Source organism: Lolium perenne, chromosome 7, assembly GCF_019359855.2.
Source record: "Lolium perenne isolate Kyuss_39 chromosome 7, Kyuss_2.0, whole genome shotgun sequence".
Taxonomy (NCBI): domain Eukaryota; kingdom Viridiplantae; phylum Streptophyta; class Magnoliopsida; order Poales; family Poaceae; genus Lolium; species Lolium perenne.
The window spans coordinates 248,301,665-248,329,023 of record NC_067250.2 but is presented as its reverse complement, the minus strand read 5'-3'; the positions used below and the strand labels follow the sequence as shown (position 1 = coordinate 248,329,023).

Genomic DNA, 27,359 nt, shown 5'->3' with positions numbered 1-27,359 from the left:
TTCAGCCGGGATGGATATGGATGACAGGGTACTAATATGATCCAAAATGCATAGATATATCATGTATCTTTTATTTCGTTGGTTGATCCATGTAGCCATTTTATGTGATCCTTCAGTTTGCAATTCTTTGAGAACGAAAACTTGATTTTATAAATGGTTCATAAGTTATTGTCGCTTACCAATGGTGATGCTCATGTTTGAGCTCACTCTGCGGAGTTTTGTTGTACTTTATCTTTACTAGTAAACATGTCCATGCGTTGCAACGGGAAAAAATACGTCAAATATAAGATTTCATGTGTAAAGCCACTATTGCATTATGGTTGTCTATCTGATTGCCATGTCGATGTTACCGACACCATTGACCAAGACCTTAGTGAGTCGACACTGCATGATCCTCCTACGTTGCGGCCAGGCTATGGGACCTAGCAGTAGTCGGGCGGCACGTCACGATGCTAGGATTGATCTCGGACGGCGGGAGTCAAATTTATAATATGATGCTAGGAGAAAATGATCCGGCATGTAAATAAAATAACGAACTATCCAACTACATTTTTTGTTTTCAAATTAACTATCCAACTACATGTTAAGGAAATAATGCACTTTGTTGCTACATAATTTAAATAAATGCATTTCAGGTTCTATGTCTCGTAGTACCCCAATTTGGAATTCAGAAATTCTAGTAGCTATATGAGGAAACTAACATACCTATGTGCCTCCATTGACTTGTTCTTTTACCTCTCTAAATGAAAATTTACATAGTATTGAAATCAGCAAGAGATTAGCACATAAGTAGTAAAATTTTGCATTTGAACATTATCAAAGTTACCGATAGGAAATCCGTACTTAGTTAAGAGGAATTAAGACCTTCATTGCAAGCAATGCAAATGTTGCTTAATTATCAGCTTGATGCTATCTCACATGAATTAGCTTTTGTCAACGGTGCACTTTTAAGAAAAAAGCTCAAATTATTGTTGTTTTCTAGAAGTTTAGTTAAAATAACTTCACAAACTAATATCAAGTGCACCAGATTACATTTATGGTACATATTATTATTGACAGTTTTCCTGAAAATTTGTATACATCATGCATGTAGCAGCCAAGATCATCGTGTCTAGTTTAACATGATGTGCGACAGAGTGATTTTGAGCTCACTCTGCGGAGCTTTGTTGTACTTTATCTTTATATGTTATCCCGGATTGCATACAGAAAGTACTTTGTAGTGATGTTAAGTAATCAATAAAGTGTTGTTGTTCTCTAAACAAAGGTACAACCAATCGAACCGATATAATCTTGGCCAACCGAGAGCTGTCCATGTGTTCAATACAATCATCATTTTTCATTTTCTGGCAAAATAAAAGATGCTCCTGCCCTGGTGTGCTGCCGGTGCGAAGAGTTGTCTTTTGGCAGTTTGCAGAGTTGTAGTTTTTTTTTCATCACACGTGGTTTGGAAGTCCATCGGCTGCTATTTCACGTGTTTTGGTTGTTCTACAAATCGAAACTCCTCCTCCTGATCGCCAGCACTAATAAGCCGAGCAGGCGAGCAGCGCAGGCCGCACCACCACTGCCTGCATTTCCTCCTCCCACCCCCCCTGCTCCACACCCGAGCTGCACACCAATGGAGTTCTTGCTGACTGCGATCCCCGGCGGCGGCGGGGGCGCTGTGGCCGCCGCGGCCGCGGCTGTCGGCACGGTGGCAGCGGCCGCCGCGCTCGCCGAGAAGGCCGGCATCGTCGAGATGGGACACAAGGGCCGCTCCAACGCGCCACCAGGTGACCAACAGCTCAACTGACTTCCCGGCGATCATGTTCTCTTCTTCTTGTTTGCGCTGCGCCTTTCTTGGCCGCTATGGTTTCGATCAGCGCTCTTTGTTTATATTTGTAACCGTTGGCGGGTTCCTCTCTCTGGGTTTTAAACATATGGCAGTTTCGGTTTGAACATTATGTTCCCTTTTTTAAAACTACACCCATTGTCATATACTGATGTACTGATCAAAGACAATACACTATCAAAACATTTCTAACGGATTTCTTAGTGAATATGTCTAGTATAAAGAAAATAAAGAATCACTTCTTTTTAAGTATAAGCATTAATGCACACACGTAGCAATCATACACGGGTATGCCATCCTTAGAATGTTCTGTTTTGAGATGTAATAAGTCCGCGCACGTTTCGTCAGAGGAGACACACACTCTACAGTATTTGATCTGATCCATATAATATGGCGGCGACCTGAACGACGACCGAGACCAAGTGGTGAGAGTTCCTTGTTGACTCTCCCGTGCTACTCACCATCACCGTCGTCGTCGTCGTCGTCCTGGATGGGCTTTTCCTCACTGACTCATATTCCTCGGCCCGTGGCCTTGGTCGCTTACCCCAGCCTTTCCGGCCTTTCCTCCTCCCGTGACACCAGCCGACACGGCCGCATGGAGTTTCTGCTGACCGCGCTCCCCCCGAGCGGCGGAGGCGTGGTGGCTGCGGGCGCCGCGCTCGCCGGCCGGCATCACCGGGATGGGGCACGAGAACCGCTCCAGCGCGCCCCAGGTGAACCATCATCTCGCCGGATCTCGTCAGAACACACGCGCGCGCAGACTTACGCTCGGCCGGTCGTGCGACGTGCCCTTTTATTGCTCTGCTTCCTTTTTCGGATGCTGTGATCTCAGCCCATACTTGGGCTCTTAATGGCATTTTTCCCTATACATTGCTGATCAAACCCACTTCGGAAAATACCTATTTGGCAACTTATGCTCACTATTTTCTGGCTGCGCGCAGGACGGCTTTAATTTTATGCATGGGAGCACAAACCGATTATTTGGTTTACACTAGCAAGCTGCAGCTACTGTGGATCTGAAAACAGGAATGTCCTGAACAGAAGATGTTTTGCCGCCATATATTGCACTACACGATAATTTTAATAATTTGCATATCATAAAACGTTGACCAACGGGGAAATGATCCCTCTCTTGGCTATACGTTGTTAGGTAGGATGAGACTCTCCCCGCGGATGGACGCTAGGATGATAACCCGGTTTATTCGCCCCTCCCTGCGAAATTACCGCAAGATGGGGATTCGAACCCGGGTGGGCTGGCTGCGCACTCGCTTGCCTTGCCACTGAGCTGGAACTCAGTTCTCATACATAAAGAGAGAATTGTGATCCTGATTATTCTAGTGTTCCACAGTTGCCTATTTTTCCATAATCTGAGCCTATTTAAGTCCCCTAATAATATATAAAGAGAGAAAAATAGCATTACCTCTTCTGACACCACTTGGTTAATTGTCATGCAGCTGTCCCTGGTTTACCGATTATTGGAAATCTCCACCAGTTGAAAGAAAGGAAGCCCCATAAGACTTTTTCAAACTGGTCTGAAACTTACGGGCCGATATACACTATAAAGACCGGGTCTTCCTCTGTAGCTGTGCTCAACTCAAGAGAAGTAGCCAAGGAGGTAATATAGAAATTTTATATCTCACTTCTGTTAAATTAACTTGATAATATATTTCTATGTTGTAATGAAAAATATTTTTTGCACATTTGGATTATTCTGGAAATTAAGTCTTTTAGTCTTCTGGGTTTTTTTTTTTGTAATAATACCTATTTCATGTTAAGTAAGTATGCTTTTGTTGACCTTATCTTATTAATTGTTTCGCTGAAATGATAATTTAATAATTCAAATCTAGGTACTGTAGTTCTTTTTTTCGCAGCAGAAGTCGAATTTTAACATGATTATTATTTTTACCTATATTTTTTCATCACGGATTCTATTAATATCTCTCACAAATAAAAAAGATAATTGAAGCATATAGTTCTTGTTTGTATTGGCTGCGATGCAGAACAGAGAAATGATAGCAGCATTGTAAAAAATATGTCAAACTTGACTATAAATTTACAAGAACATATATCTTACCCTGTATTTACGTACAGGCAATGGTTACGAAATTCTCATCCATATCCACTCGAAAGCTACCTACAGCAATTTCAGTGCTGAGTCATGATAAGTCGATGGTTGCTGTGAGTGACTACAATGACTTCCACAAGATGGTGAAACGTTTAATTATGGCGGGCATGTTGGGTGTTTCTGCTCAGGTACAAGTCTTAACACTTCCGAAGTTACACAGTTTAGTTGCTACCTCTTGGATATGTTTAGGCTTTCCGTTAACTAATGGACCACAATAAAATGCTTACAAAATATAGAGAAAATTTCGGGAGACAAGAGACACGATGATGAATAATTTGTTAAGCACTCTCCGTGCCCTGGTGAATGACGACCCACATTCTCCTCTGAACTTCAGAGAAGTTTTCAAGGACGAGTTGTTCCGCCTGTCCTTGATTGAGGCAAGTCTACAAACTGTCATGATATGGTGTGCTCATCCATATATCACTTTCTTGATCTGAATCAAACTTCAGATGCTTCGTTTAGTATTTGCCATACTGATTGTGCACACTGCAATTACAGAGCATAGGTGAGGATGTGAGTTCAGTTTACGTCGAGGAGTTTGGGAGGGAGGTATCAAAGGAGGAAATATACCAGGCAACGGTAGTTGACATGATGATGTGCGCAATTGAGGTTGATTGGAGGGATTTCTTCCCATACTTCAGCTGGGTTCCAAACAAGAGCTTCGAAGAAAGAGTTTTTACCGCAGAATCTAGGCGAACAGCGATGGTGTTAGCCTTGGTCCGTCAACAGAAGAAAAGAATTGAGCATGGCGAGGTAGTACATTTGCATATCAGGTGTATCTGTTTTATTTTGATCAGCTCTTCTGTGTGTTCATTGATCATCTTGAAGTAATACAATTGTCATATGCAGGCAAAGATATCCTATTTGGACTTGATGCTATCGGAGAACGGCGACCTCACGGACGACCAATTGACGATGCTCGTTTGGGAGGCACTCATCGAGTCTACAGATACGACATTGGTGACGACAGAGTGGGCTATGTATGAGCTTTCCAAAAACCCAGAAATACAGGCAAGTTTACTACTCTTCGATGGTGATATATACTGTTGTCTAGCCGGAACCAAAACTCTTAACAAAACGTATCCTTGTCACGCCAGAATCGACTCTATCAGGAGATCCAACAGGTGTGTGGTGACAAGACGGTCACCGAGGATGACCTTCGTCGGTTGCCCTTCCTCAACGCCGTGTTCAACGAGACGCTGAGGTATTATTCTCCCGTCCCACTGGTGCCTCCAAGGTTTGTCCATGAGACCACCGAGCTGGGTGGCTACGAAGTCCCTGCCGGAACACAGGTAATTGACCAAAGCAATTAATGAGATGGTGATAGATGAACACACTTGAATTGGACCATGAAGTTTGACTGCTTAAAATTTATTTCTGAAAAGAGCTGCTTAATTTATGGTGCTAGATGTTCATCAACCTGTATGGGTGTAACATGAACAAGAAGGACTGGGAGGAGCCCGAGCAGTGGAGGCCGGAGAGGTTCCTGGACGGGAGTTTCAGTGACGTGGACTTGTTCAAGACCATGGCGTTCGGCGGCGGGAAGAGGGTCTGCTCCGGGGCTATGCAGGCGACCAACATCTCGTGTACCGCCATCGCGCGCTTGGTGCAGGAATTTGCCTGGAGGCTGAAGGAGGGCGATGAGAACAATGTGGAGACCATCAGCCTCACAAGCTTCAAGCTCCACCCGCTGCATGTGCATGTCTCGCCGAGAGCAACGAAGTGAAGTGTTGTTATTTTTTTATTTTTTGGTGAAAAGTCCACCCATCTATTGATAATCATTAACAGTAGCACAAACAATTTTAAATATAATAAAATTACTATTAGGTCCTTTGACCACCTGCATTTGTGTGCTCTCATCACCTGCATTGTGTGCTATTTCTTCTATTATCACTTGCATTGTGTGATCTGCTCACTGGTGTTAGTATATGGCAAGGAACTGAAGCCATAATGAGACACTTACTGTTACTCCTGGCGCTTGTTTGTAAACTAGTTGTGTTAATTATGTAGTTCAATTATTAGTTGTTGAGATGAGTATGTGTGCCACTGGCATGGTAACCTCGCCACTTTCGAAATAGGTGGTATGGTAACCTCATCACTTTAGAAATAGGAGAGCGGATCTGATTGTGTGTGCCACTGATTATAACTTCCAGGCAACCAAACAATACTGCTTTTGCATCTGTCGAGCCTGAGAACGAAAAGTCCATGCAACCAAACAGGTTTCACCTATGTTGTCAATGATATAATGTAGGGGACCAAACGAGCTGCACAACATGGCCTAGAGGTTGTATCAGTTAGCTAAACTAATATAAGACTATGCATGATGAGTCCATCTATCCCACTTATTACCATTCAAAGTTCGTCTAATACCTATATTTAAAGGGGCTGAACCAAAACATTCGATACCGTAACATTTTTATGATGCACTATAACATAAAGCGTCGGATGGATACTCTTCAGCAAAAGACTTGTATCCCAACCAAATATCCTCCCAAAACCTAGTACTACGTCCATTAGTGACAACAAAAGACCCTCTCACAAAGAACTCCTCTTTACATTCATTAAGCACTTCCAAAAAGGTGAATTAACCTAAGATAGTGTTTTAGAGTGCAAATGTGTTTTATGCAGCAACTCTTCCCACATACCATTTTCGTTCATGAGTTTAAATAATCACTTGCTAAGTAAACTATTGTTTTCAACTCTAAAACCTCCACTCCTAAAACCATTGATCTTTTGGTCTACAAATATTATCCCACTTGGTCAACCAATATTTTTTATGTCCATCACTTTGCCAAAAGAAACTTGAACTAAAAAAATCTAACCACTTCCGAACTCCTTTCGATATCTCGAGGAAAGAAAGCATAAACATGGGTATACTAGTTTAAACTGAATTAATGAGCACAAGTCGATCGCCACATGTTAACATTTACTGACCCAGTTGTTTAACTTCTTCTCAAATCGATTCTCAACAGGTTTCTATTCTCCATTTTTCAGTTTATGGAAATGAATTGGGGTCCCCAATTATCTAAAAGACAATGTACCTACATCACAGCCGAAAAGAATCGTGTACTGATTTTCAACCTCTTTTGCTTTTCTGAAACAAAATAACTCACTCTTGTGAAAATTTATTTTTAGTCTAGCAACTGCTAAAAATTGCATAAAACTAGCTTCATGTTTAGCGCTTTATCTAAATCATGCTCCATAAAAAGAATAGTGCCGCTGCCAACTAAGGCTGCCGAGACCACCCTTGCAATTTATTTTCGATTAAGGAGCATAGCCCCAGCCTCTGCATCCAAATGAAGCACACAACTTTCTTCTTTATTAAATTATTCGCAATGCCTTACAAGGGGAATACAAAGATCAACTCGGAGCCACCTTCCTAGCGACACACGCTATACCTACGATGAAGGGGGACCATGAACAAGGCCATACTCCCTGACGGTACACCAACACACATCATCCAAAAAGCAAAACCCTGAGTGTCGTCGTGGTGAACAGACAGATGCCATGGGATGGCTTGAGTTGGGGCCGAATGTGCACTAGAGGATTTGGGGGAGGGTTTTGGTAACACAAGGAAGGATTTCGGGTGGAGTACCGGTATCTTATTGATGAACTTGGCCTTGGCCAGAGGTTGAAGAAGCACAGTACAAGTGCTCAGGTCAGGTCTCTCCCCTTGCGCTAGGGTGTGCTCCCTCTCCTTATATAGGAGAGAGGGTGGCTTACAGGGGAAGAAACCCTAATGGCATCTTTGACTAGACAAACTACTTTAGAAAGCCTCTTTGGCAGCAGGTGACGCCGGTATGTCTTTAAACAGGAACGGTGACATCCTCCGGTAGCTTTTACGTCATCTTCTGCTTTGGCTTCAGAGCTTCGATTAAAGCTAAAGTGCTTCACTCATCCTTGTCCTTTAGTCCTTGAGAGAATCTTTGACCGGACCGCCGACGTGCTACAGTGTAGCTTATTCCGGTACTCCGGTACCTTCTTAGCCTATTCCGGTATACCCCTCCTGGGATACCGGTATAGTTTCACTTAAGCACGAACTTAACTTCATTATCCGGAATAACCTTTAAACCAGTACCTCAACAGCCTAAACAAGGCTAGTTTGCCATGCCTATGGCATACCGGGGGTCATCCCCCCAACATTAGTCCCCGAAGCTGGTATAGTCCGGCGGATTCTATCCGACGGACCATGCCAGGTTCCCACCTTTAACGTACCAGTTTAAAATCTTCCGGCGTCTCTGCCGAATCCACCCCATCATACCGATCTTTTCCGATAGCTTTGCCATTAAACCTTCCTCGACGAAGTGAGAATATCTCGAAAACAGTGCCTGTGAGAGACATGCGCACTGTTTCTGACGCGCCAGTGTCAGGGGTCACTTCCCTTCGACTCTCGCGCTCTCATTTAATGTGCCATTCCGGATCCTTGCCACCGTTCCGGATCCCTGTGGCACTCTGTTTTTTACGCGTGTAGCCGCGCACCACGTGGCGGCCCACGGGCGAAACGAAACGGGCCAGGCCGCAGCACGACCCATTAAGCCTCTCTGTATATAAAGAGTGCGACGGTTCCTTGCCATCTCCTTCCTCGCATTCTCCACTTCATGAGCAGTTCGAACCCTCTGCCGCTTGCGCTCCTCTCGCCGTCGTTCGCCGCCAAGCCCTCGCTCTCCGACGAACTTCCCGAAGGAGTCCCGCAGAGCTCGTTCGCCTGCCCCGTCGAGATTCACCAAAGCTTCTCTTCTTCCTTCGCTCAGAGCGCCGCCACGGCTTCTTCTTCTTCCTCTCTGTTCACCGCCCTCAACCGCCTGCTCGCCGAGCTCCGGCGGACCGTCGACTCTGTCGTCCACCGCCGCCCTCAGGTTAGTTTCGCGGACGCTGTTCTCTTTCCCTCTTTACCACATTGTTCTTGGGTCGGTAGTGTATTTATTCCTTCTTTTATTTTGCTTTTTCTCTTACTCATAGATCTTGGCGAAGGGATAGATTTGGGGAAAATAGTTCGTAGGTAGCTTCCGAACTTAGCGAAGTATGTCTTCCGAGGATTCTCTTCCGGAATCCTCCGCTAGCAATCACCTCAGCGAGATCCCCACTACTTCTTCCGGGGAGGAGATCCCGGCTGAACAAGCTTCCGATGGGCTCGAGGAGGACCTCGCCCAGACTGAAGAAGTTACCGGTAGCTCCGTTCAAGCTACCGGTGACCTAGGAAAGGAAGCTGGCAGTTCGAGCCAGGGCGCCGTCGCCCAATCTTCCGCCATCAACCTCGATTCTTATACGCGTGGGGCCTGGATGGGCTCCGACGTGACTCAGGCAGAGATTGACTGGCTCTACCGGTCCCGGAGAATTCCGGAAGAGGTTTGGTGCCGCATTCCTGGCGAGGAGCGACAGCCTGAGCCTCAGCCGGGTGAATATGTTGTCTTTTCCGCCCATTTTGAGCGCGGATTTGGCCTTCCAGCGTCGGACTTCTTCCGGCGCTTTCTTGATTTTTATGAACTTCAGCCCCATCATCTTCCGGGCAACTCCATCTTCTACCTCTCTTCCTTTACTGCTTTCATGGAGGGATACGCCGGTATCACTCCCTCTGTAGATAACTTCTCTTTCTTGTATTACCTCTGGAAGAATTCTATCCAAGATAGGAATCTTCCGCACCCCAAACCGTTTGTCCGGTGCGGGGGCTGCATCCTCTCGCCCCGCCCAGGGAGCTCCTTCTATAAACTCTCCAGTCTGGAATCTGTCCGGACCTGGCAGAAGTCCTTCTTCTACGTCCGGAACGGTGGCCCCAAGACTTCATCAATCTTCCGGAATATGTTCCCGGGCCTCCCAGCATGAAGAATTGGCTCCACAATCCTAAGGACAATAAGGAGTCCAACCGGATCTCCCTTTTCGTCGAGAAGAACAAGGAGGAGACCAACCTCTGCGCGGATGACCTGTTCATGCTCTTTCTCTCGCGCCGGGTGCTGCCCCTTCAGCGGCGCGCCCATAAGATTTGCCAGATGTCAGGCCGGATGGATCCGATCCGGATTACCACTCACTCGTTGAGCGCCCCTGACTTGGTCCTTAAGGCCAAGCAGATATGCCAGAACACGCTGAAGCCCAGCGGGGAATATGGGCTGCTCCCTTATAGCCGCAGCAACTCTCCTCCGCCCCGAGTAAGATCTCGGGATCTCCGGAAGACTTTGTACCGGAGTACATGTGAATTTTTCATTCTGACTTGTTTCTTTTGTGTTGCAGAACTTCTCCCGGATCCGCAGGGAGGAGCCAGCCTCCTATGCCCCCAACCGGCATTTCCAGGACGACTGCGACCCTGACCCTTACGTGAAGGGAAAACACAAGATGGGCCTAACGCACGTCAGGAACTCGGGTAACTTTTCAACTCCTCATCCGGCAAACGATTCCGGTTCTGACGATGAGGTCGTTGTTCTTGAGGTATTTTGTTCACCTCTTTGTCCTTATAAACTGTCTCTTTGTAGATCTTCGCCCAGGTTGTGGAGCGCGCGGTTCCCTTGGTAGCCGAGGTTGGCCAGGAGTTCCTGGACAACCTGATCTCCCGGGGCGGAAGAACAAGGCTCCGGCCCCTGAGGCCGGCCCCAGCGAAGCTCCCCCCGCTAAGCGCCTCAAGAAGAAGAGCAGGGACAAGCCCTATGGCAGGAAGCGCCGGCACGGGATGCCAGTCACCGCTGGGTAAGCTTCCGGTTTCTCATACTTTTTATCTTTTGCTTGAGATTTTCCTTGCTCCATTGTTCTTTCTAACTTTCTTTTTCTTTTTCTCCTTTAGGGCTCCCCTGAGCCTCACTAGGAGCGCACCGGGCATGAGGCCGGAAGCTCCCGAGGACGCTGCCAGGACCTCTCCTCCTCACGCAAGCCCTGTACCTTCGGGTGCCGGCAAATCTCCAGCCTCCCCTCGGGGAGGCAACACAAGTTTGGGGCGCGCGGCCCCTGAACCTTCAAACCCCCGCGCGGAGGAGGAATTCACTTCCCCTCCTAACGTTGAAGACACCGGCGCCAACAACATCGGCGCCGTTACCGAAGAAGCTGAGCGGGCGGAACCTCTGATAACGCGTGAAGCACACGTCCGTTGGGAACCCCAAGAGGAAGGTGTGATGCGTACAACAGCAAGTTTTCCCTCAGTAAGAAACCAAGGTTATCGAATCAGTAGGAGATGAAGGCCACGTGAAGGTTGTTGGTGGAGGAGTGTAGTGCAGCGCAACACCAGGGATTCCGGCGCCAACGTGAAACCTGCACAACACAATCAAAATACTTTGCCCCAACTTAATAGTGAGGTTGTCAATCTCACCGGCTTGCTGTAAACAAAGGATTAAACGTATGGTGTGGAGAATGATGTTTGTTTGCAAAGAACAGTAGAGAATAATGATTGCAGTAGATTGTATTTCAGATGTAAATGAATGGACCGGGGTCCACAGTTCACTAGTGGTGTCTCTCCAATAAGAAATAGCATGTTGGGTGAACAAATTACAGTTGGGCAAATGACAAATAGAGAGGGCATAACAATGCACATACATATCATGATGACTAATATGAGATTTACTTAGGGCATTACGAGAAATAACATAGACCGCTATCCAGCATGCCTCTATGCCTAAAAGTCCACCTTCGGGCTAGCATCCGCACCCCTTCCAGTATTAAGTTGCAAACAACAGATAATTGCATTAAGTATGGTGCGTAATGTAATCAACACAAATATCTTTAGACAAAGCATCGATGTTTTATCCCTAGTGGCAACAACACATCCACAACCTTAGAACTTTACATCACTTGTCCTGATTCAATGGAGGCATGAACCCACTATCGAGCATAAATACTCCCTCTTGGAGTCACAAGTATCAACTTGGCCAGAGCCTCTACTAGCAACGGAGAGCATGCAAGATCATAAACAACACATATTGAAGGAGATATGCCCAAGAGGCAATAATAAAAGTGGTTATTATATATCTTTATGTTTATGATAAATGTTTATATATCATGCTATAATTGTATTAACCGAAACATTAATACATGTGTGATATGTAAACAACAAAGAGTCCCTAGTATGTCTCTTAACTAGCTTGTTGATTAATGGATGATTAGTTTCATAATCATGAACATTGGATGTTATTAATAACAAGGTTATATCATTGTATGAATGATGTAATGGACACACCCAATTAAGCATAGCATAAGATCTCGTCATTAAGTTATTTGCTATAAGCTTTCGATACATAGTTACCTAGTCCTTATGACCATGAGATCATGTAAATCACTTATACCGGAAAGGTACTTTGATTACACCAAACTCCACTGCGTAAATGGGTGGTTATAAAGGTGGGATTAAGTATCCGGAAAGTATGAGTTGAGGCATATGGATCAACAGTGGGATTTGTCCATCCCGATGACGGATAGATATACTCTGGGCCCTCTCGGTGGAATGTCGTCTAATGTCTTGCAAGCATATGAATAAGTTCATAAGAGACCACATACCACGGTACGAGTAAAGAGTACTTGTCAGGAGACGAGGTTGAACAAGGTATAGAGTGATACCGATGATCAAACCTCGGACAAGTAAAATATCGCGTGACAAAGGGAATTGGTATCGTATGTGAATGGTTCATTCGATCACTGAAGTCATCGTTGAATATGTGGGAGCCATTATGGATCTCCAGATCCCGCTATTGGTTATTGGTCGGAGTGAGTACTCAACCATGTCCGCATAGTTCGCGAACCGTAGGGTGACACACTTAAGGTTTGATGTTGAAATGGTAGAACTTGAATATGGAATGGAGTTCGAATATTTGTTCGGAGTCCCGTATGAGATCCCGGACATCACGAGGAGTTCCGGAATGGTCCGGAGAATAAGATTCATATATAGGAAGTCATATTCCAAGTTTGGAAATGATCCGGTGCATTTATGGTAGGTTCTAGAAGGTTCTAGAAAAGTCCGGAAGAAATCACCATGGAAAGTAGAGTCCCGGAGGGACTCCACCTTGCATGGCCAGCCAACCCTAAAGGGGAGGAGTCCAAGGTGGACTCCCCAAGGGTGGCCGGCCAACCCCCCTCATGGAAGGGGGGAATCCCACCCCAAGTGGGATTCCCACCTTGGGTAGGTTTCCCTACACATGGAAGGTTTTTTGGTTCGGGTCTTATTCGAAGACTTGTAGTCCAACACTTGGGGCTTCCACCTATATAATGAGGGGCATAGGAGAGGGGGCTGACCACCACAAGCCCATAGCTTGGCCGCACCCCTAGGTGGCCGGCCACCCCCTCTCCCAAACCCTAGCCGCCCCCTCTCTCCTCCTCTTCTCCCGCACGCTTAGCGAAGCTCCGCCGGAGATCTCCACCGCCACCGCCACCACGCCGTCGTGCTGCCGGATTCAAGGAGGAGCTACTACTTCCGCTGCCCGCTGGAACGGGGAGAAGGACGTCGTCTTCATCAACACCGAACGTGTGACCGAGTACGGAGGTGCTGCCCGATTGTGGCACCGTGATCAAGATCTTCTACGCGCTTTTGCAAGCGGCAAGTGATCGTCTACCGCAGCAATAAGAGCCTACTCTTATAGGCTTTGGAAATCTTCAAGGGTTAGTCTTGATCATCCCCTCGTTGCTCCCGTCTTCTAGATTGCATCTTGGCTTGGATTGCGTTCTCGCGGTAGGAAAATTTTTGTTTTCTATGCAACGAATCCCTACAGTGGTATCAGAGCCGTGTCTATCCATAGATGGTTGCACGAGTAGAACACAATGGTTTTGTGGGCGTTGATGCTCTTGTTATCTTTAGTTTGAGTACTTTGCATCTTTGTGGCATAGTGGGATGAAGCGGCTCGGACTAACTTTACATGACCGCGTTCATGAGACTTGTTCCTCGTTCGACATGCAACTTGTATTGCATAAGAGGCTTTGCGGGTGTCTGTCTCTCCTACTATAGTGAATATTCAATTTACTCTTCTATTGACAACACTAGTATCACCGTTGTGGTTCATGTTCGTAGGTAGATTAGATCTCTCTCGAAAACCCTAAACCACGTAAAATATGCAAACCAAATTAGAGACGTCTAACTTGTTTTTGCAGGGTTTGGTGATGTGATATGGCCATAATGTGATGATGAATATGTATGAGATGATCATTATTGTATTGTGGCAACCGGCAGGAGCCTTATGGTTGTCTTTAAATTTCATGTTGAGTAGTATTTCAAAGTAGTTGTAATAGTTGCTACATGAGGTGAACAACCATGAAGACGGCGCCATGAACCTTGACGCTACGCCGACGATGATGGAGATCATGCCCATTGATGATGGAGATCATGTCCGTGCTTTGGAGATGAAGATCGAAGGCGCAAAGACTAAAGGGCCATATCATATCACATATGAATTGCATGTGATGTTAATCCTTTATGCATCTTATTTTGCTTAGATCGCGACGGTAGCATTATAAGATGATCCCTCACATTAATATCAAGATAATAAAGTGTTCTCCCCTCGTATGCACCGTTGTACAGTTCGTCATTTCGAAGCATCTCGTGATGATCGGATGTGATAGATTCAACGATTACATACAACGGGTGTAAGCCATGTTGCACACGCGGAATACTTGGGTTTGCTTGACGAGCCTAGCATGTACAGACATGGCCTCGGGACAACGGAAACCGAAAGGTTGAACACGAGTCATATGGATGATATGATCAACATGATTGATGTTCACCATTGAAGCTACATCATCTGACGTGATGATCGGTTTTGGTGTAGTGGATTTGGATCGTGTACCACTTAACAACTATGAGGGATGTTGTATTAAGTGGGAGTTCATCAGTAATTAGATTAAAACATGAACTAATTATCATAAACATAGTCTGAGTAGTATTTTGTATTAATTTTGTAGTATTGGCATCCACTTTCTACCATGCGCTAGTCTTGTTATTGAGATAGAAATACTGTTAAAATCTGACAAGAAACTTTACGGATTGGTACCGTATTGTTAAAGAATCAAGTATTGATTAAGTCCTATTGCAAACTTTTAGTAAACCTCACATTGTTGATTCAAAGAGCTATGGTTTCAATTAGTACCTAAAGTTATCTTGTCTCCGTGAAACTTGAAGTTCAAATTTGTTTGAAAAGTAAGGAGCTGAAAATTTAGTTTTCAGAAATAATCAAGGTATGAGATATATGTGATATCTAAGACCTTATTGCAAGATGATAGAATATAATTTGGTGAGATTACATGAACTCATAAGTTTTATGGGAATGTATGAAGGTTGAAGACGCCAGGCGTCACAATCCTCCAACTATTGGGGCACTAATAATATTCGCATATCCATGAAGTTATCATCCTTAGTATGCACCGTTGCTAAGACTCGTCGTTTCGAAGCATCACGTGATGATCGGGTGGATAGATTCTACGTGTGCTTACAACGGGTGCAAGCCAGATTTGCACATGCGAATACCAAGGTTAAAACTTTACGAGCCTAGCATGTACAGACATGGTCTCGGAAAGTCATCATGATATGATGGATAAAATTATGAGTGAAATTGTTCATCATATTACAAAGTTACTAATAGTGAAATCTGAAACACTTGTCATATGATGATCAAACTTAAAGTAAGAACCTCAAGGTTATTGGTATTTGACCATCAAACCTAGAAGTTAATAATGTTAAAGTGTTTCTCTGAATAATGAGGAAAACTAAAAGAGAAACTGCAAAAGATATTTTGGCAAAAAGAAAAGAAAAGACTAGAAAGTCTAGCTCAGGTGTATATAAATGATATACATGTTATGGTTGTATTCCTAGTTAAAGTCACACTATAAAATTCTTGGGTATTAGTACTATATTGGTTGGTATGAAGTGTCATACAAAACAACGCAATACAAGAATACAATGGCCTAAGTGACTGACAAGGAATATGATAGGAATGCATGTCTGGAACAAAATAAAGTGTTATTATGTTCGTCGTTAGCATTCTATCTAGCCCTTAGAATTTATAATAAAGAACTTAATAATTGTTATTTTGCTCTGGTCAAATGAAAACAATGAGTTGTTCAAATTATGACATTACTCCATGTATGATGGATAAGTTATTACAAATCTTAATGGTGAAACACACATACATAACATTGACGCTAAAATGCCATAAGGCAAATGATTTGAATTCCACTTATTTGTGGAACCGCTATTTAGGTCATGTTAGAAAGGAACACATGAAGGAACTCCATGTAAATGGATTTTTGGAGTCATTTGATTTTTGAATCATTTGGCGCTTACAAATCTTTTCTAAAGAGAATGATTAAAATACCGTTCATAGGCCAAGAGTTGAACGGGCAACTAACTTAGTGGAAAAATACATGATGATGTATGTGGTTCACTAGACATAGTTGTGTGCGGGAGATTCTTCTACTTCATGAAAACTTTCAACAATGAATTGAGTATATATGTGGATATATTCAATAAGGAAGAAGTTTGAAATATTTGAATGGATTCAAATAAATTTCAGCATAAAGTGGAAATCATTGTAATAGAAAAGTCAAATATCTATGATTGGATCATGGTGAAAATATTTGAATTACGAGTTTTAGCAAACATCTAAGAGAGTCATGAAATTGTTCTACAACTCACATTTCTTGGAGTATCATAATGATGATGTAGGATCTGAGAGATGTATCCAAAACTTGTTGGATTAATGATGAGATAAAATATTATGACGCCATTATATTTTTGTGGATTATGCTTTAGTGACTACCGCTTTTACACTAAATAGAGCATTATCATGATCCGTAGAAATGACACCATACGAGTTATGGCATGGGTATAAACCCTGATAGTCCTTTCTTTAAATTTTGGTCTAAAAGTTTACAACCAAAATCGGATAAATGTCTTTGTAGGTTATCCCAAAGAATTGATTGGGAATTCTTTCCACTATGAAGTAAACGACAAAAGTGTTTGTTAATGTTACTTGCTTATTTCCAAGAAATTGTTTTCCAGCGAAGTATTTAAGTGGGAGGACAATAGAACTTGATAAGGTTTATGAACCTGAGCATAATGATCAGAGTAGCGCAGCATCGGAAATTGGTTCCGGAAGCGACCATGACGAACATGGCTCCCATGACTACAAAGTGTTTTAGCCATGGAGATCGAAGTACATATTGAACCTTGTAGGTATGGTTTACTTTGTGATCAAATAAATGATTTGTGAACAAAGGATTGATTTTGAACAATGATAAACCAACTACAAACAAAGAAGTTATGATGGGCCCTGACTCCATTAAAATGGCTATATGCCATGAAATCCAAGATAGATAAATACTTATTGAAAGTAAATGGATCTATAAAATTGATGGACTTGGATGGAATATCCTTAAAGAAGCTCGGCTTGTCGAAAAATTGTTTACGACAAAGTTCAAAGAGTTGACTACGATAAGATTAGATCTTCCATAGCAATGCTTATAGTCTATGTGGATTATTCTAGTAATCACTACATATTTCTTTTATGAGATATGCTAGTAGGATGGCAAAATACATTACTTATCAGAAGTATGTATTAAAAGGTGTATACAAGATACAACCAAGAGTTTTGCTGGTCCGTGGAATACTAGATAGGTATACAAACTTCAATTTGATGAAGTAAGTATAGCGGAGTTTGAATCTTCACTGGATGAAATAGTCAAAGAGTTTTTGATTTCATCAGAGACGATGAAGAGGCTTGCATTTGCAAGAAATTAAGTGGGAGCGCTGAGACATATTTATAATACTTATGTAGAAGACATATAGTTGGTTATAAATAATGTAATTACATACTTGATTAAAAGGTTTCATTGAAAAATTAACTTCAATGAAAGTGATATGGACTGAAACAAATTTTGTATCAAGATCTATGAAGATAGATTGAAACACATAATATGTTCAAGTCAAAGTACATAGAATGGATATTGAAATAGTTCAATATAAAAATATTAAGAAAATATTCTTGTCATGTTAAGTTTTAACAAGACTTGAGTGTATCTGACACTCAATGAGTAAAAACACATGAGTGATTATAGATTACGAATAATATGTACACAATCAGATGTCATGTGCTATAAAGTGTTATGAGCATATACCAGAATGATTCATATGATGATCATTGGACGACAGTAAGAATATTCTTGAGTACTTTAGAAGAACTAAGGATATATATATATATAGTTTTGTATGGGAAATGACAAACAAATCGCTGTAAGATGTTGCACCGATATTTGTTTTGTCACATATGAAAATAAAATTTCAATCTCAAATTAGACTAAGTGTTGTTTAAAAGGTAGCACGATGAGCTAGAAGTTGTCTATGCTAGATTTAGAAGAGTTCTAAATATTATGACGGATTCTACAAAAGAAGGCAGAATATGTCATTGTTTTGACAATGACAAAGGATGTTAAAGTCAAGAGGTTCTTTGAGAACTTGGTGTAGTTCCAATGAGTCGAACTTTGAAGCTATATTGTGTGTGACAATATTAGTAACATATTTCAGACCGCGGAATTAAGGTTCCACCAGAAGACCAAACATATTTAATGCCGACTCATTTGGAAATGAGTGATGCGTTGAGACGCAAATGAATTACAAAATACATACGTTTCTGAGCATGTCAGATCCGTTGACTAAAACCTCTCCCGTGAGCAAAACATGATAAAACACCAGAAGGCCAAGGTGTTATATCTTTACAAATGTAAACTAGATTATTGACTCTAGTGCAAGTGGGAGACTGAAGGAGATATGCCCAAGAGGCAATAATAAAAGTGGTTATTATATATCTTTATGTTTATGATAAATGTTTATATATCATGCTATAATTGTATTAACCGAAACATTAATACATGTGTGATATGTAAACAACAAAGAGTCCCTAGTATGTCTCTTAACTAGCTTGTTGATTAATGGATGATTAGTTTCATAATCATGAACATTGGATGTTATTAATAACAAGGTTATATCATTGTATGAATGATGTAATGGACACACCCAATTAAGCATAGCATAAGATCTCGTCATTAAGTTATTTGCTATAAGCTTTCGATACATAGTTACCTAGTCCTTATGACCATGAGATCATGTAAATCACTTATACCGGAAAGGTACTTTGATTACACCAAACGCCACTGCGTAAATGGGTGGTTATAAAGGTGGGATTAAGTATCCGGAAAGTATGAGTTGAGGCATATGGATCAACAGTGGGATTTGTCCATCCCGATGACGGATAGATATACTCTGGGCCCTCTCGGTGGAATGTCGTCTAATGTCTTGCAAGCATATGAATAAGTTCATAAAAGACCACATACCACGGTACGAGTAAATAGTACTTGTCAGGAGACGAGGTTGAACAAGGTATAGAGTGATACCGATGATCAAACCTCGGACAAGTAAAATATCGCGTGACAAAGGGAATTGGTATCGTATGTGAATGGTTCATTCGATCACTGAAGTCATCGTTGAATATGTGGGAGCCATTATGGATCTCCAGATCCCGCTATTGGTTATTGGTCGGAGTGAGTACTCAACCATGTCCGCATAGTTCGCGAACCGTAGGGTGACACACTTAAGGTTTGATGTTGAAATGGTAGAACTTGAATATGGAATGGAGTTCGAATATTTGTTCGGAGTCCCGGATGAGATCCCGGACATCACGAGGAGTTCCGGAATGGTCCGGAGAATAAGATTCATATATAGGAAGTCATATTCCAAGTTTGGAAATGATCCGGTGCATTTATGGTAGGTTCTAGAAGGTTCTAGAAAAGTCCGGAAGAAATCACCATGGAAAGTATAGTCCCGGAGGGACTCCACCTTGCATGGCCAGCCAACCCTAAAGGGGAGGAGTCCAAGGTGGACTCCCCAAGGGTGGCCGGCCAACCCCCCTCATGGAAGGGGGGAATCCCACCCCAAGTGGGATTCCCACCTTGGGTAGGTTTCCCTACACATGGAAGGTTTTTTGGTTCGGGTCTTATTCGAAGACTTGTAGTCCAACACTTGGGGCTTCCACCTATATAATGAGGGGCATAGGAGAGGGGGCTGACCACCACAAGCCCATAGCTTGGCCGCACCCCTAGGTGGCCGGCCACCCCCTCTCCCAAACCCTAGCCGCCCCCTCTCTCCTCCTCTTCTCCCGCACGCTTAGCGAAGCTCCGCCGGAGATCTCCACCGCCACCGCCACCACGCCGTCGTGCTGCCGGATTCAAGGAGGAGCTACTACTTCCGCTGCCCACTGGAACGGGGAGAAGGACGTCATCTTCATCAACACCGAACGTGTGACCGAGTACGGAGGTGCTGCCCGATTGTGGCACCGTGATCAAGATCTTCTACGCGCTTTTGCAAGCGGCAAGTGATCGTCTACCGCAGCAATAAGAGCCTACTCTTATAGGCTTTGGAAATCTTCCAGGGTTAGTCTTGATCATCCCCTCTTTGCTCCCGTCTTCTAGATTGCATCTTGGCTTGGATTGCGTTCTCGCGGTAGGAAAATTTTTGTTTTCTATGCAACGAATCCCTACACATATATGATAGATTGATAATCAACTTGAAATAGTATTCCATATTCATCGGATCCCAACAAACACAACATGTAGCATTACAAATAGATGATCTTGATCATGATAGGCAGCTCACAAGATCTAAACATGATAGCACCTGAGGAGAAGACAACCATCTAGCTACTGCTATGGACCCATAGTCCAAGGATGAACTACTCACACATCAGTCCGGAGGCGATCATGGTGATGTAGAGTCCTCCGGGTGATGATTCCCCTCTCCGGCAGAGAGAGTATAATTAAAGTTTTATTTCTGTTCTAAGTCGAACTAGTTTAAGTTTGATCAAATTTATATGAAAAAGTATCAGCCTCTAGAACACCAATTTTGTTTTATCAGACTCACCATATAACGAATTACCATACTATATAGATTAGAAATATTGACAATTTTTTTTTCTTTAAATCCGGTCAAACTTAGAGAACTGATCTAAAATTAGTATTTAAAACCGGAGAGTACCTTATATAGAACATATCGATGAAAGAAAGCGGTATCTTGCTGCATTGTCTGCATAAATAAAATAAAATAAACCGTGTCCTAGACACTTTATTGATATAGTAGAAGCGGGACTTGGCGTGATAATTCTGAAATTTGTTACTGACAGGAATCGAACTCCGATCGTTGGGGTGCGCCACTGCGACCCCCGCCACTGCGACCCCAACCACTGAGCTAAACCCACGTCGTCCATTGTCTGCATAAATCAAAAGGGTGATCACGTCACATGTGCATGCATACTTGTCAGCGGTTAGGATCTTAATTTTAGCAGACATGTCTTGTTACTACTCGCCCACCGCAGCTCGTTTTCTTCTTCCTTTGGCCACGTCCCTAAGAACGACGAGCGGGCGATGAGAATGTAGTTTTCGTTTTTGCGATGGGGAGAGACAGATAGGGATCCAGTCGCTCACCTCTGCTCTCGTATACATCGCCCCTCACGCTTGTCGCTTTGCCACTACGGGCCAGTGTCGCCGTTCCGTAACACCAATAAGAACGGAGTGGTGCTACTACTGGCAGTGTCTCAGCCACTGTTTATTTTGATTCTTTCAGCCGCCACTCTTTCCAGACCAGCCAGCACGGCCGCGGCCGGACATCCTTACCGATGGAGGCACTGCTGGCGGCGCTCGCCGCGGCCGACTGGGGCGTGGTGGCTGCCGTCGGCGGGCTGGTCGTGGTCGTCATTCTCGCCGCCAAGGCTGGCCCCGCAATGGGACACAAGGACCGCACCAACGGCCCCCCAGGTGACGATTGTTTCACCGGCTCTCGCGCAACGCTCCAAAAGTTGGGGCCGGTTGTGTGTGTTGTCCATCGTTTCGGGTTTCCCCTTCTTATCTTAGGCAAAACGGGATCGGTAGCAGCTATGCATGTGCATGGAGTAGCAAACATGATTACATGAACAATGAAGTTGTCAATTAATAATTTAACTGAGTTCAGATAATCTCCTTCCACTGAAGTTTACAATTAAAATTTAACTGGGAAATACATCGGTAGCATAACTAATTCTAAAGATGTGCCCACCTATTTGGGATGCGTATTATTCTGGTGTTCAGTTCATCACCTATTTTTGACATTCTGGCATTATTGTGTATGATGGTTCCATCTGTAGATGATCCTCCAAAGACATCTAAGCATGTTTGCTATATATATACAGAGAGAGGAAAGATGAGGTTAATACATGTTCGATCATTGTATGGTACGATATAGCCTCGTCCTATGATACTTGCTCAAAATAACTAATTAAGGAAAGACAAGAGAAGAATTTCTTGGTTAAGTGGAATCTAAATCGAAACCATATATGGCGATTATGCATCGACATTACATTTAAAATAGCGATTCTACTCTTAAAATAACAATATCAACTCTATGTGAAGGAAAAAATTAAATCTGCTTGCGTTTTATTAATTTGTGATGTAGTTGTTCCCGGTTTACCAATTATTGGAAATCTGCATCAACTGAAAGAAAAGATGCCTCATAAGACCTTTGCAAAATGGTGTGATGTTTATGGGCCAATATATACTATAAGGACTGGAATTTCTTCAGTAGTTGTGCTCAACTCGGCAGAAGTAGCCAAGGAGGTAATATAACACTCCCGGTTTCAGTTCTTCAATTTGCTTGAAAATGTATTTCTATGTTATTACTATACAATATTTATCTTCCGGTAACTCTGAGAATATGACTTTTTGTTGCTCTCATTTCTCTTTTTCTTTAGGCTGGAGATGAATCAAGGATTCTAATGCGTATAAAACTGAAAACGATGCTAATAATAGCGAAATCAACAAAAAAATTGCTTCTTCTTGATAGTCACTGGCTGTGATACAATAACTAAACAATGATTGCTGCAGGTGGTACAAGTGTCTCACATCTGACCAAAGTGTAACAGAAAGTATACGTGTATCCTGTATTTGCAGGCAATGGTTGCAAAGTTCTCATCTATATCTACTCGAAAGCTATCTAAAGCATTGTCAGTGCTCACTCGTGATAAAACTATGGTTGCTACAAGTGACTATGGGGACTTCCACATAATGGCAAAACGGCATATCATGGCGGGTGTGTTGGGTTCTTCTGCTCAGGTGCAAGTCTTAACGCTCTTGTACCCATTTAAAATTTTCTTTTCACGAAAACTTATTTAAAATAGTTACTCCCTCTATGATTTGTTTAAACTAAGATCTAACAATGTACTTATTGACAATGATCTAGAGAAAATTTCGGAATACAAGGGATATAATGATTGAGAACATGCTAAGAACTTACCATAAGTTGGTGACTGATGACCCAAGTGCTCCTGTGAACTTCAGAGAAGTTTTCAAGACTGAGCTATTCCGCTTGTCCCTGATCCAGGTTAGTCTAGAAATGGCATGATTTTATTTTACATAGTGACGTTATTCCTGAAATTGTACTGTCAGAACGAATGCACTTGGCGACCGACAATACTGAGAATTAATGCACACTGCAATTTCAGAGCTTAGGTGAGGATGTGAGCTCAGTCTATGTCAAGGAGTTCGGGAGGGAGGTATCAAAGGAGGAAATTTACCAGACCATAGTGGTTGACATGATGATGTGTGCAATTGATGTCGATTGGAGGGACTTCTTCCCGTACCTCCGTTGGATCCCAAACACGAGCTTCGAAACAAGAGTTCTGAGAACGGAATCTAGGCGAACCGCGGTGATGCGGGCATTGATCCATCAACAGAAGAAAAGAATTGCGTGCGGAGAGGTGAAAAAAAACACACTAACAGCATTGTCTTGAAGTGATTTGCCTATGTGCTCTAGCGAAAAAGATTGTGATATGCAGGGGAGGATCTGCTATCTAGATATGTTGCTGGCAGAGAACACGCTGACAGACGAGCAACTGACGATGATGGCATGGGAGGAAATCATAGAGTCTGCAGATACCACTTTGGTCACCACCGAGTGGGCTATGTATGAGCTTGCCAAGAACCAGGAAAAACAGGCAAGTGCTTCTGCAAGTCTCTGCAACTTATTCCCCGATTTACTATTCTATCGATTCTGAAGTCGTCGGGTGGCGGGTGCAATGTTAACAAGATTATTTTTCGTGACACGTCAGGATCATCTCTACCAGGAGATCCAAGATGTATGCGGTGATGAGACCGTCACTGAGGATCATCTGCCTCACCTGGCGTACCTGAACGCCGTGTTCCACGAGACGCTGCGGCGCCATTCTCCTGTCCCACTGATACCTCCGAGGTTTGTCCATGAGAAGACCAAGCTTGCCGGCTACGACATCCCAGCCAACACAGAGGTAATTGTCCACAGAAATGACATCGATCTACATGGACAGTGTGTACATCATGATGGAACATGAAGTATTGCCTGCTGCGTATGGATTTCTGAAGTAATTGCTCAATTGTGCCAGATCATTATCAACCTGTACGGGTGCAACATGAATAAGGAGGAGTGGAAGGAGCCCGAGGAATGGAGGCCGGAGAGGTTCATGGAGGGGAGTTTCGAGGACGCAGACATGTACAAAACTATGTCCTTCGGCGCGGGGAGGAGGGCCTGCGCCGGGGCCCTACAGGCGACAACCATCTCGTGCACCGCCATCGCGCGCTTCGTGCAGGAGTTCGCATGGAGGCTAAAGGAGGGCGACGAGGACAAGGTGGACACCGTTCAGCTCACAAGCTACAAGCTCCACCCGCTTTATGTGTATCTCACACCGAGAGTGAGGAAGTGAAGGGCAATTTTGGTTTGATAATGAACCGGTACGGATCTGGCTATTCTTCGCCAACTATGGATGTACTAAGGCGTGGCTTGCCGCGCGCGACAGGCAATCATATATGAATAACCTATGAAAACACACAATTAGAATTACCATTAGGCTGGCAAGTGAAATTTACATGCTATCTCCATATTTCTGTAATGTGCGCATAGAAAACACTATTGTAGGCAAGATAATTTTACTTTAGGAATCCACAACATATTAATAGAACAAATGATGTCTTAGGAGTTCATCCAACTCGCAATGAACAGACATTACAATATGTTTGCAAATTGCAAAGGCTCGAAGAGATATCACATTGACATGTGTAAGTGACAGTAGAGCGAGATGAATATCATCCACGTGTGATAGAGGGTTTTCGCTTGTGCATATGAAATCTTGGTCCTGATCATCGCCTCGCCAAAGTGTTTCCGTCAAGCATTCTCTTGGTCATGTTGGCCTGCACTGACCAATGCCTGAACCACCTCCTACATTGGCGACCTTGGTCTGAACCCTGTAAGACCATAGCCTCATGACCCATACCATTCTAATCTATCTATCTATTATTATATACTAAAAGCAAAATACAAAGGTTTTAAATATAGACACGAGGTTAATCCACATCACTAAAATTATCTAATTCGTCCAATTTTAGTGGGGCCTAATTATAGCGGCTGAGATTAACCGACTTTTGTTCACTTAAATATGTACAAAGAAACATTGGTTGTCACGTACATGTGCATATGGGACGTAATGGACTAACCACGTACATACAAGGAAAGGGATCAAAGAGTCCTAACCAATCACGCTAACTTTATTTCAAAGGAAAGAAAATCAATGGCCTGCATGCGGAGAAAAATATTGCAAAGTACTATACGTTTACGTGTAACAGGGAAGAACGTGTAGCCTAGATTTAAACTAAAAATCTAGAGCCATACAATACCGATGTGATTTCTTTTGCATGTTCTTTTTTTTGACATTGATAAAATTTATGTCTATGCGATATGTGAGGTACATAAGTAAAAGAAGCTAACTCTAAAGATGATAGGCTATGAAAAGTAAAGATCCATGCATGCGTGAAGCCAACTTTAAAATTGATCGGTGATGAGAGCAAAAAAAAGAAAACTTCAAAGTAGGCCGCTACTCACTCATGTGTGCCACGACATATATAGGAGTATTAGGTACGATATGGGGAGGTAGCCTGATTAGAAAAAATATGAGAGGATCTAATATCAGACTGTTTATACATATGTATATACACTTAAAATAAAAATAACCAAATACATGTAAAACTTAAAATCATAATTTATAATTTTTTAAATTAACCTCAAATGTTTCGAAAATGCATATGAGACATTGACTTTAGAGAAGAAAATCTAAGTCGTCGGACCGTGGTGCAAGAAACACACTCCTCGCCTCACATCATTAGAATATATAATCATGTAGAAAAAATGGCGACCAATTAAAATGTCTTAAGTATGTTACTAATGACATCTTAGTTGTGTTACATCGCATGACACATAGAAGCGAATGAGAGCTCAAAATGAATGGATTGAAGAGTAGGGTTAACACTGAAAGAGTTTTAGAAAATTGTTAAACATAATATTGGATCCATTCAAAATAACTAATATGTTATTATTATTGGTATGTAAAATGTATTACTAAGACATGACAAAGGAAGTAAGATCCATCAATTTAAGAAAAAAGGTATCACCTTATTTGTTCAATAAAAAAAGTAATGATCAATGTTGTATATTGTTGGTTATCCATGTCTAAGAAGTTATCTATGGCACGACAAAATGATAGTGCCACCCATATTTTTTCAACAAATGAAGGGGACAAGAGGTAGAAATAAAATATAAAAGTACAATGACAGACTCGTACTCTTTAATTAGTCCGACCTATATACTAATGATGAGATATGCCTTTTGCTTTACCTTATATTAACAAAGAAAATTTGGTTCCATCAGAGTGGTATAAACATAGTATGATCATTGCTCGAGGAAATCCTATAGAATACCTATGTAATATCACATTAAAATTACCATCTAGCTAGCTAGATCATGGTCTAAACTTTGATTGCATAGACCATTTTAATGTTCATTAATGAAGTGTTTTGAAAATACACTAAAAATATTTCATTCATGAATGAAATATGATTAAGGATGTCTTCTATGCATGTGATATATATTTCACATATATAGATGGTGGCTATATAATGTATTATTTTTTATAGCATAATGTGAAGTCCATGAGTTAAAAGTCAACTATATGTGATCCCCTCGCATTTGCGAGGGCCACCATGCTAGTTGAATCAAAAGTAAATACAAATGTCGCATACGATTCCAATTGAATCAAAAGTAAATACAGATGTCGTTGCTCGATGTAGCAATGGTTCAGATAGACTACCATCACACAATCTACTACAACAAGCTCTACTACGACAAGTTTTGCATGACTCCGGCGATGGAGGGGCGAGGACAGCAGCGCGCCTTCGGCTCGTGCTAGTGTTTGTAGTCGTCGCTAGGTGGTCCGAGTACCAATTTGTAATTTCCTTTACTTTTTGGGTTATTTGTACTACTGTTGACGATTATTAATAGATCGGTGGATTTCTCGTAAAAAAAAAGTTTCCCAAAAGTAGTGTACCCCAAAGACATGACCCTCTTCTACAACTATGTATGAA

The 27,359-nt window shown here is 42.6% G+C and overlaps 2 protein-coding genes across 3 annotated transcripts in view; both read left to right on the top strand.

Moving 5' to 3' along the window:
- LOC127313239 (ent-kaurene oxidase 2) overlaps window positions 1–24,652 on the top strand; it is a 53,040-nt gene extending 28,388 nt beyond the window's left edge. Inside the window, exons 1-8 of the mRNA XM_051343793.1 lie at window positions 21,563–21,701; window positions 22,375–22,535; window positions 22,869–23,030; window positions 23,158–23,298; window positions 23,420–23,674; window positions 23,753–23,911; window positions 24,026–24,220; window positions 24,335–24,652. Coding sequence (XP_051199753.1) covers window positions 21,563–21,701; window positions 22,375–22,535; window positions 22,869–23,030; window positions 23,158–23,298; window positions 23,420–23,674; window positions 23,753–23,911; window positions 24,026–24,220; window positions 24,335–24,652 — 1,530 coding nt within the window. Of the gene's footprint in view, window positions 21,702–22,374; window positions 22,536–22,868; window positions 23,031–23,157; window positions 23,299–23,419; window positions 23,675–23,752; window positions 23,912–24,025; window positions 24,221–24,334 lie in introns of the transcript that reaches the window.
- On the top strand, window positions 1,520–5,798 carry LOC127313238 (ent-kaurene oxidase 2). Of its 2 annotated transcripts, none has more exons than XM_051343791.2 (8): window positions 1,520–1,769; window positions 3,283–3,443; window positions 3,920–4,081; window positions 4,190–4,330; window positions 4,452–4,706; window positions 4,803–4,964; window positions 5,051–5,245; window positions 5,362–5,798. In XM_051343791.2, exons 1-8 carry the CDS (start codon window positions 1,616–1,618, stop codon window positions 5,677–5,679), a joined length of 1,548 nt encoding a protein of 515 aa, XP_051199751.1. In that variant the 5' UTR covers window positions 1,520–1,615; the 3' UTR covers window positions 5,680–5,798. The 2 variants fall into 2 exon arrangements, with proteins under 2 accessions (XP_051199751.1, XP_051199750.1); XM_051343790.2 differs by lacking the exon at window positions 1,520–1,769 and adding an exon at window positions 2,391–2,541.
- Window positions 24,653–27,359: the final 2,707 nt, after the last annotated feature.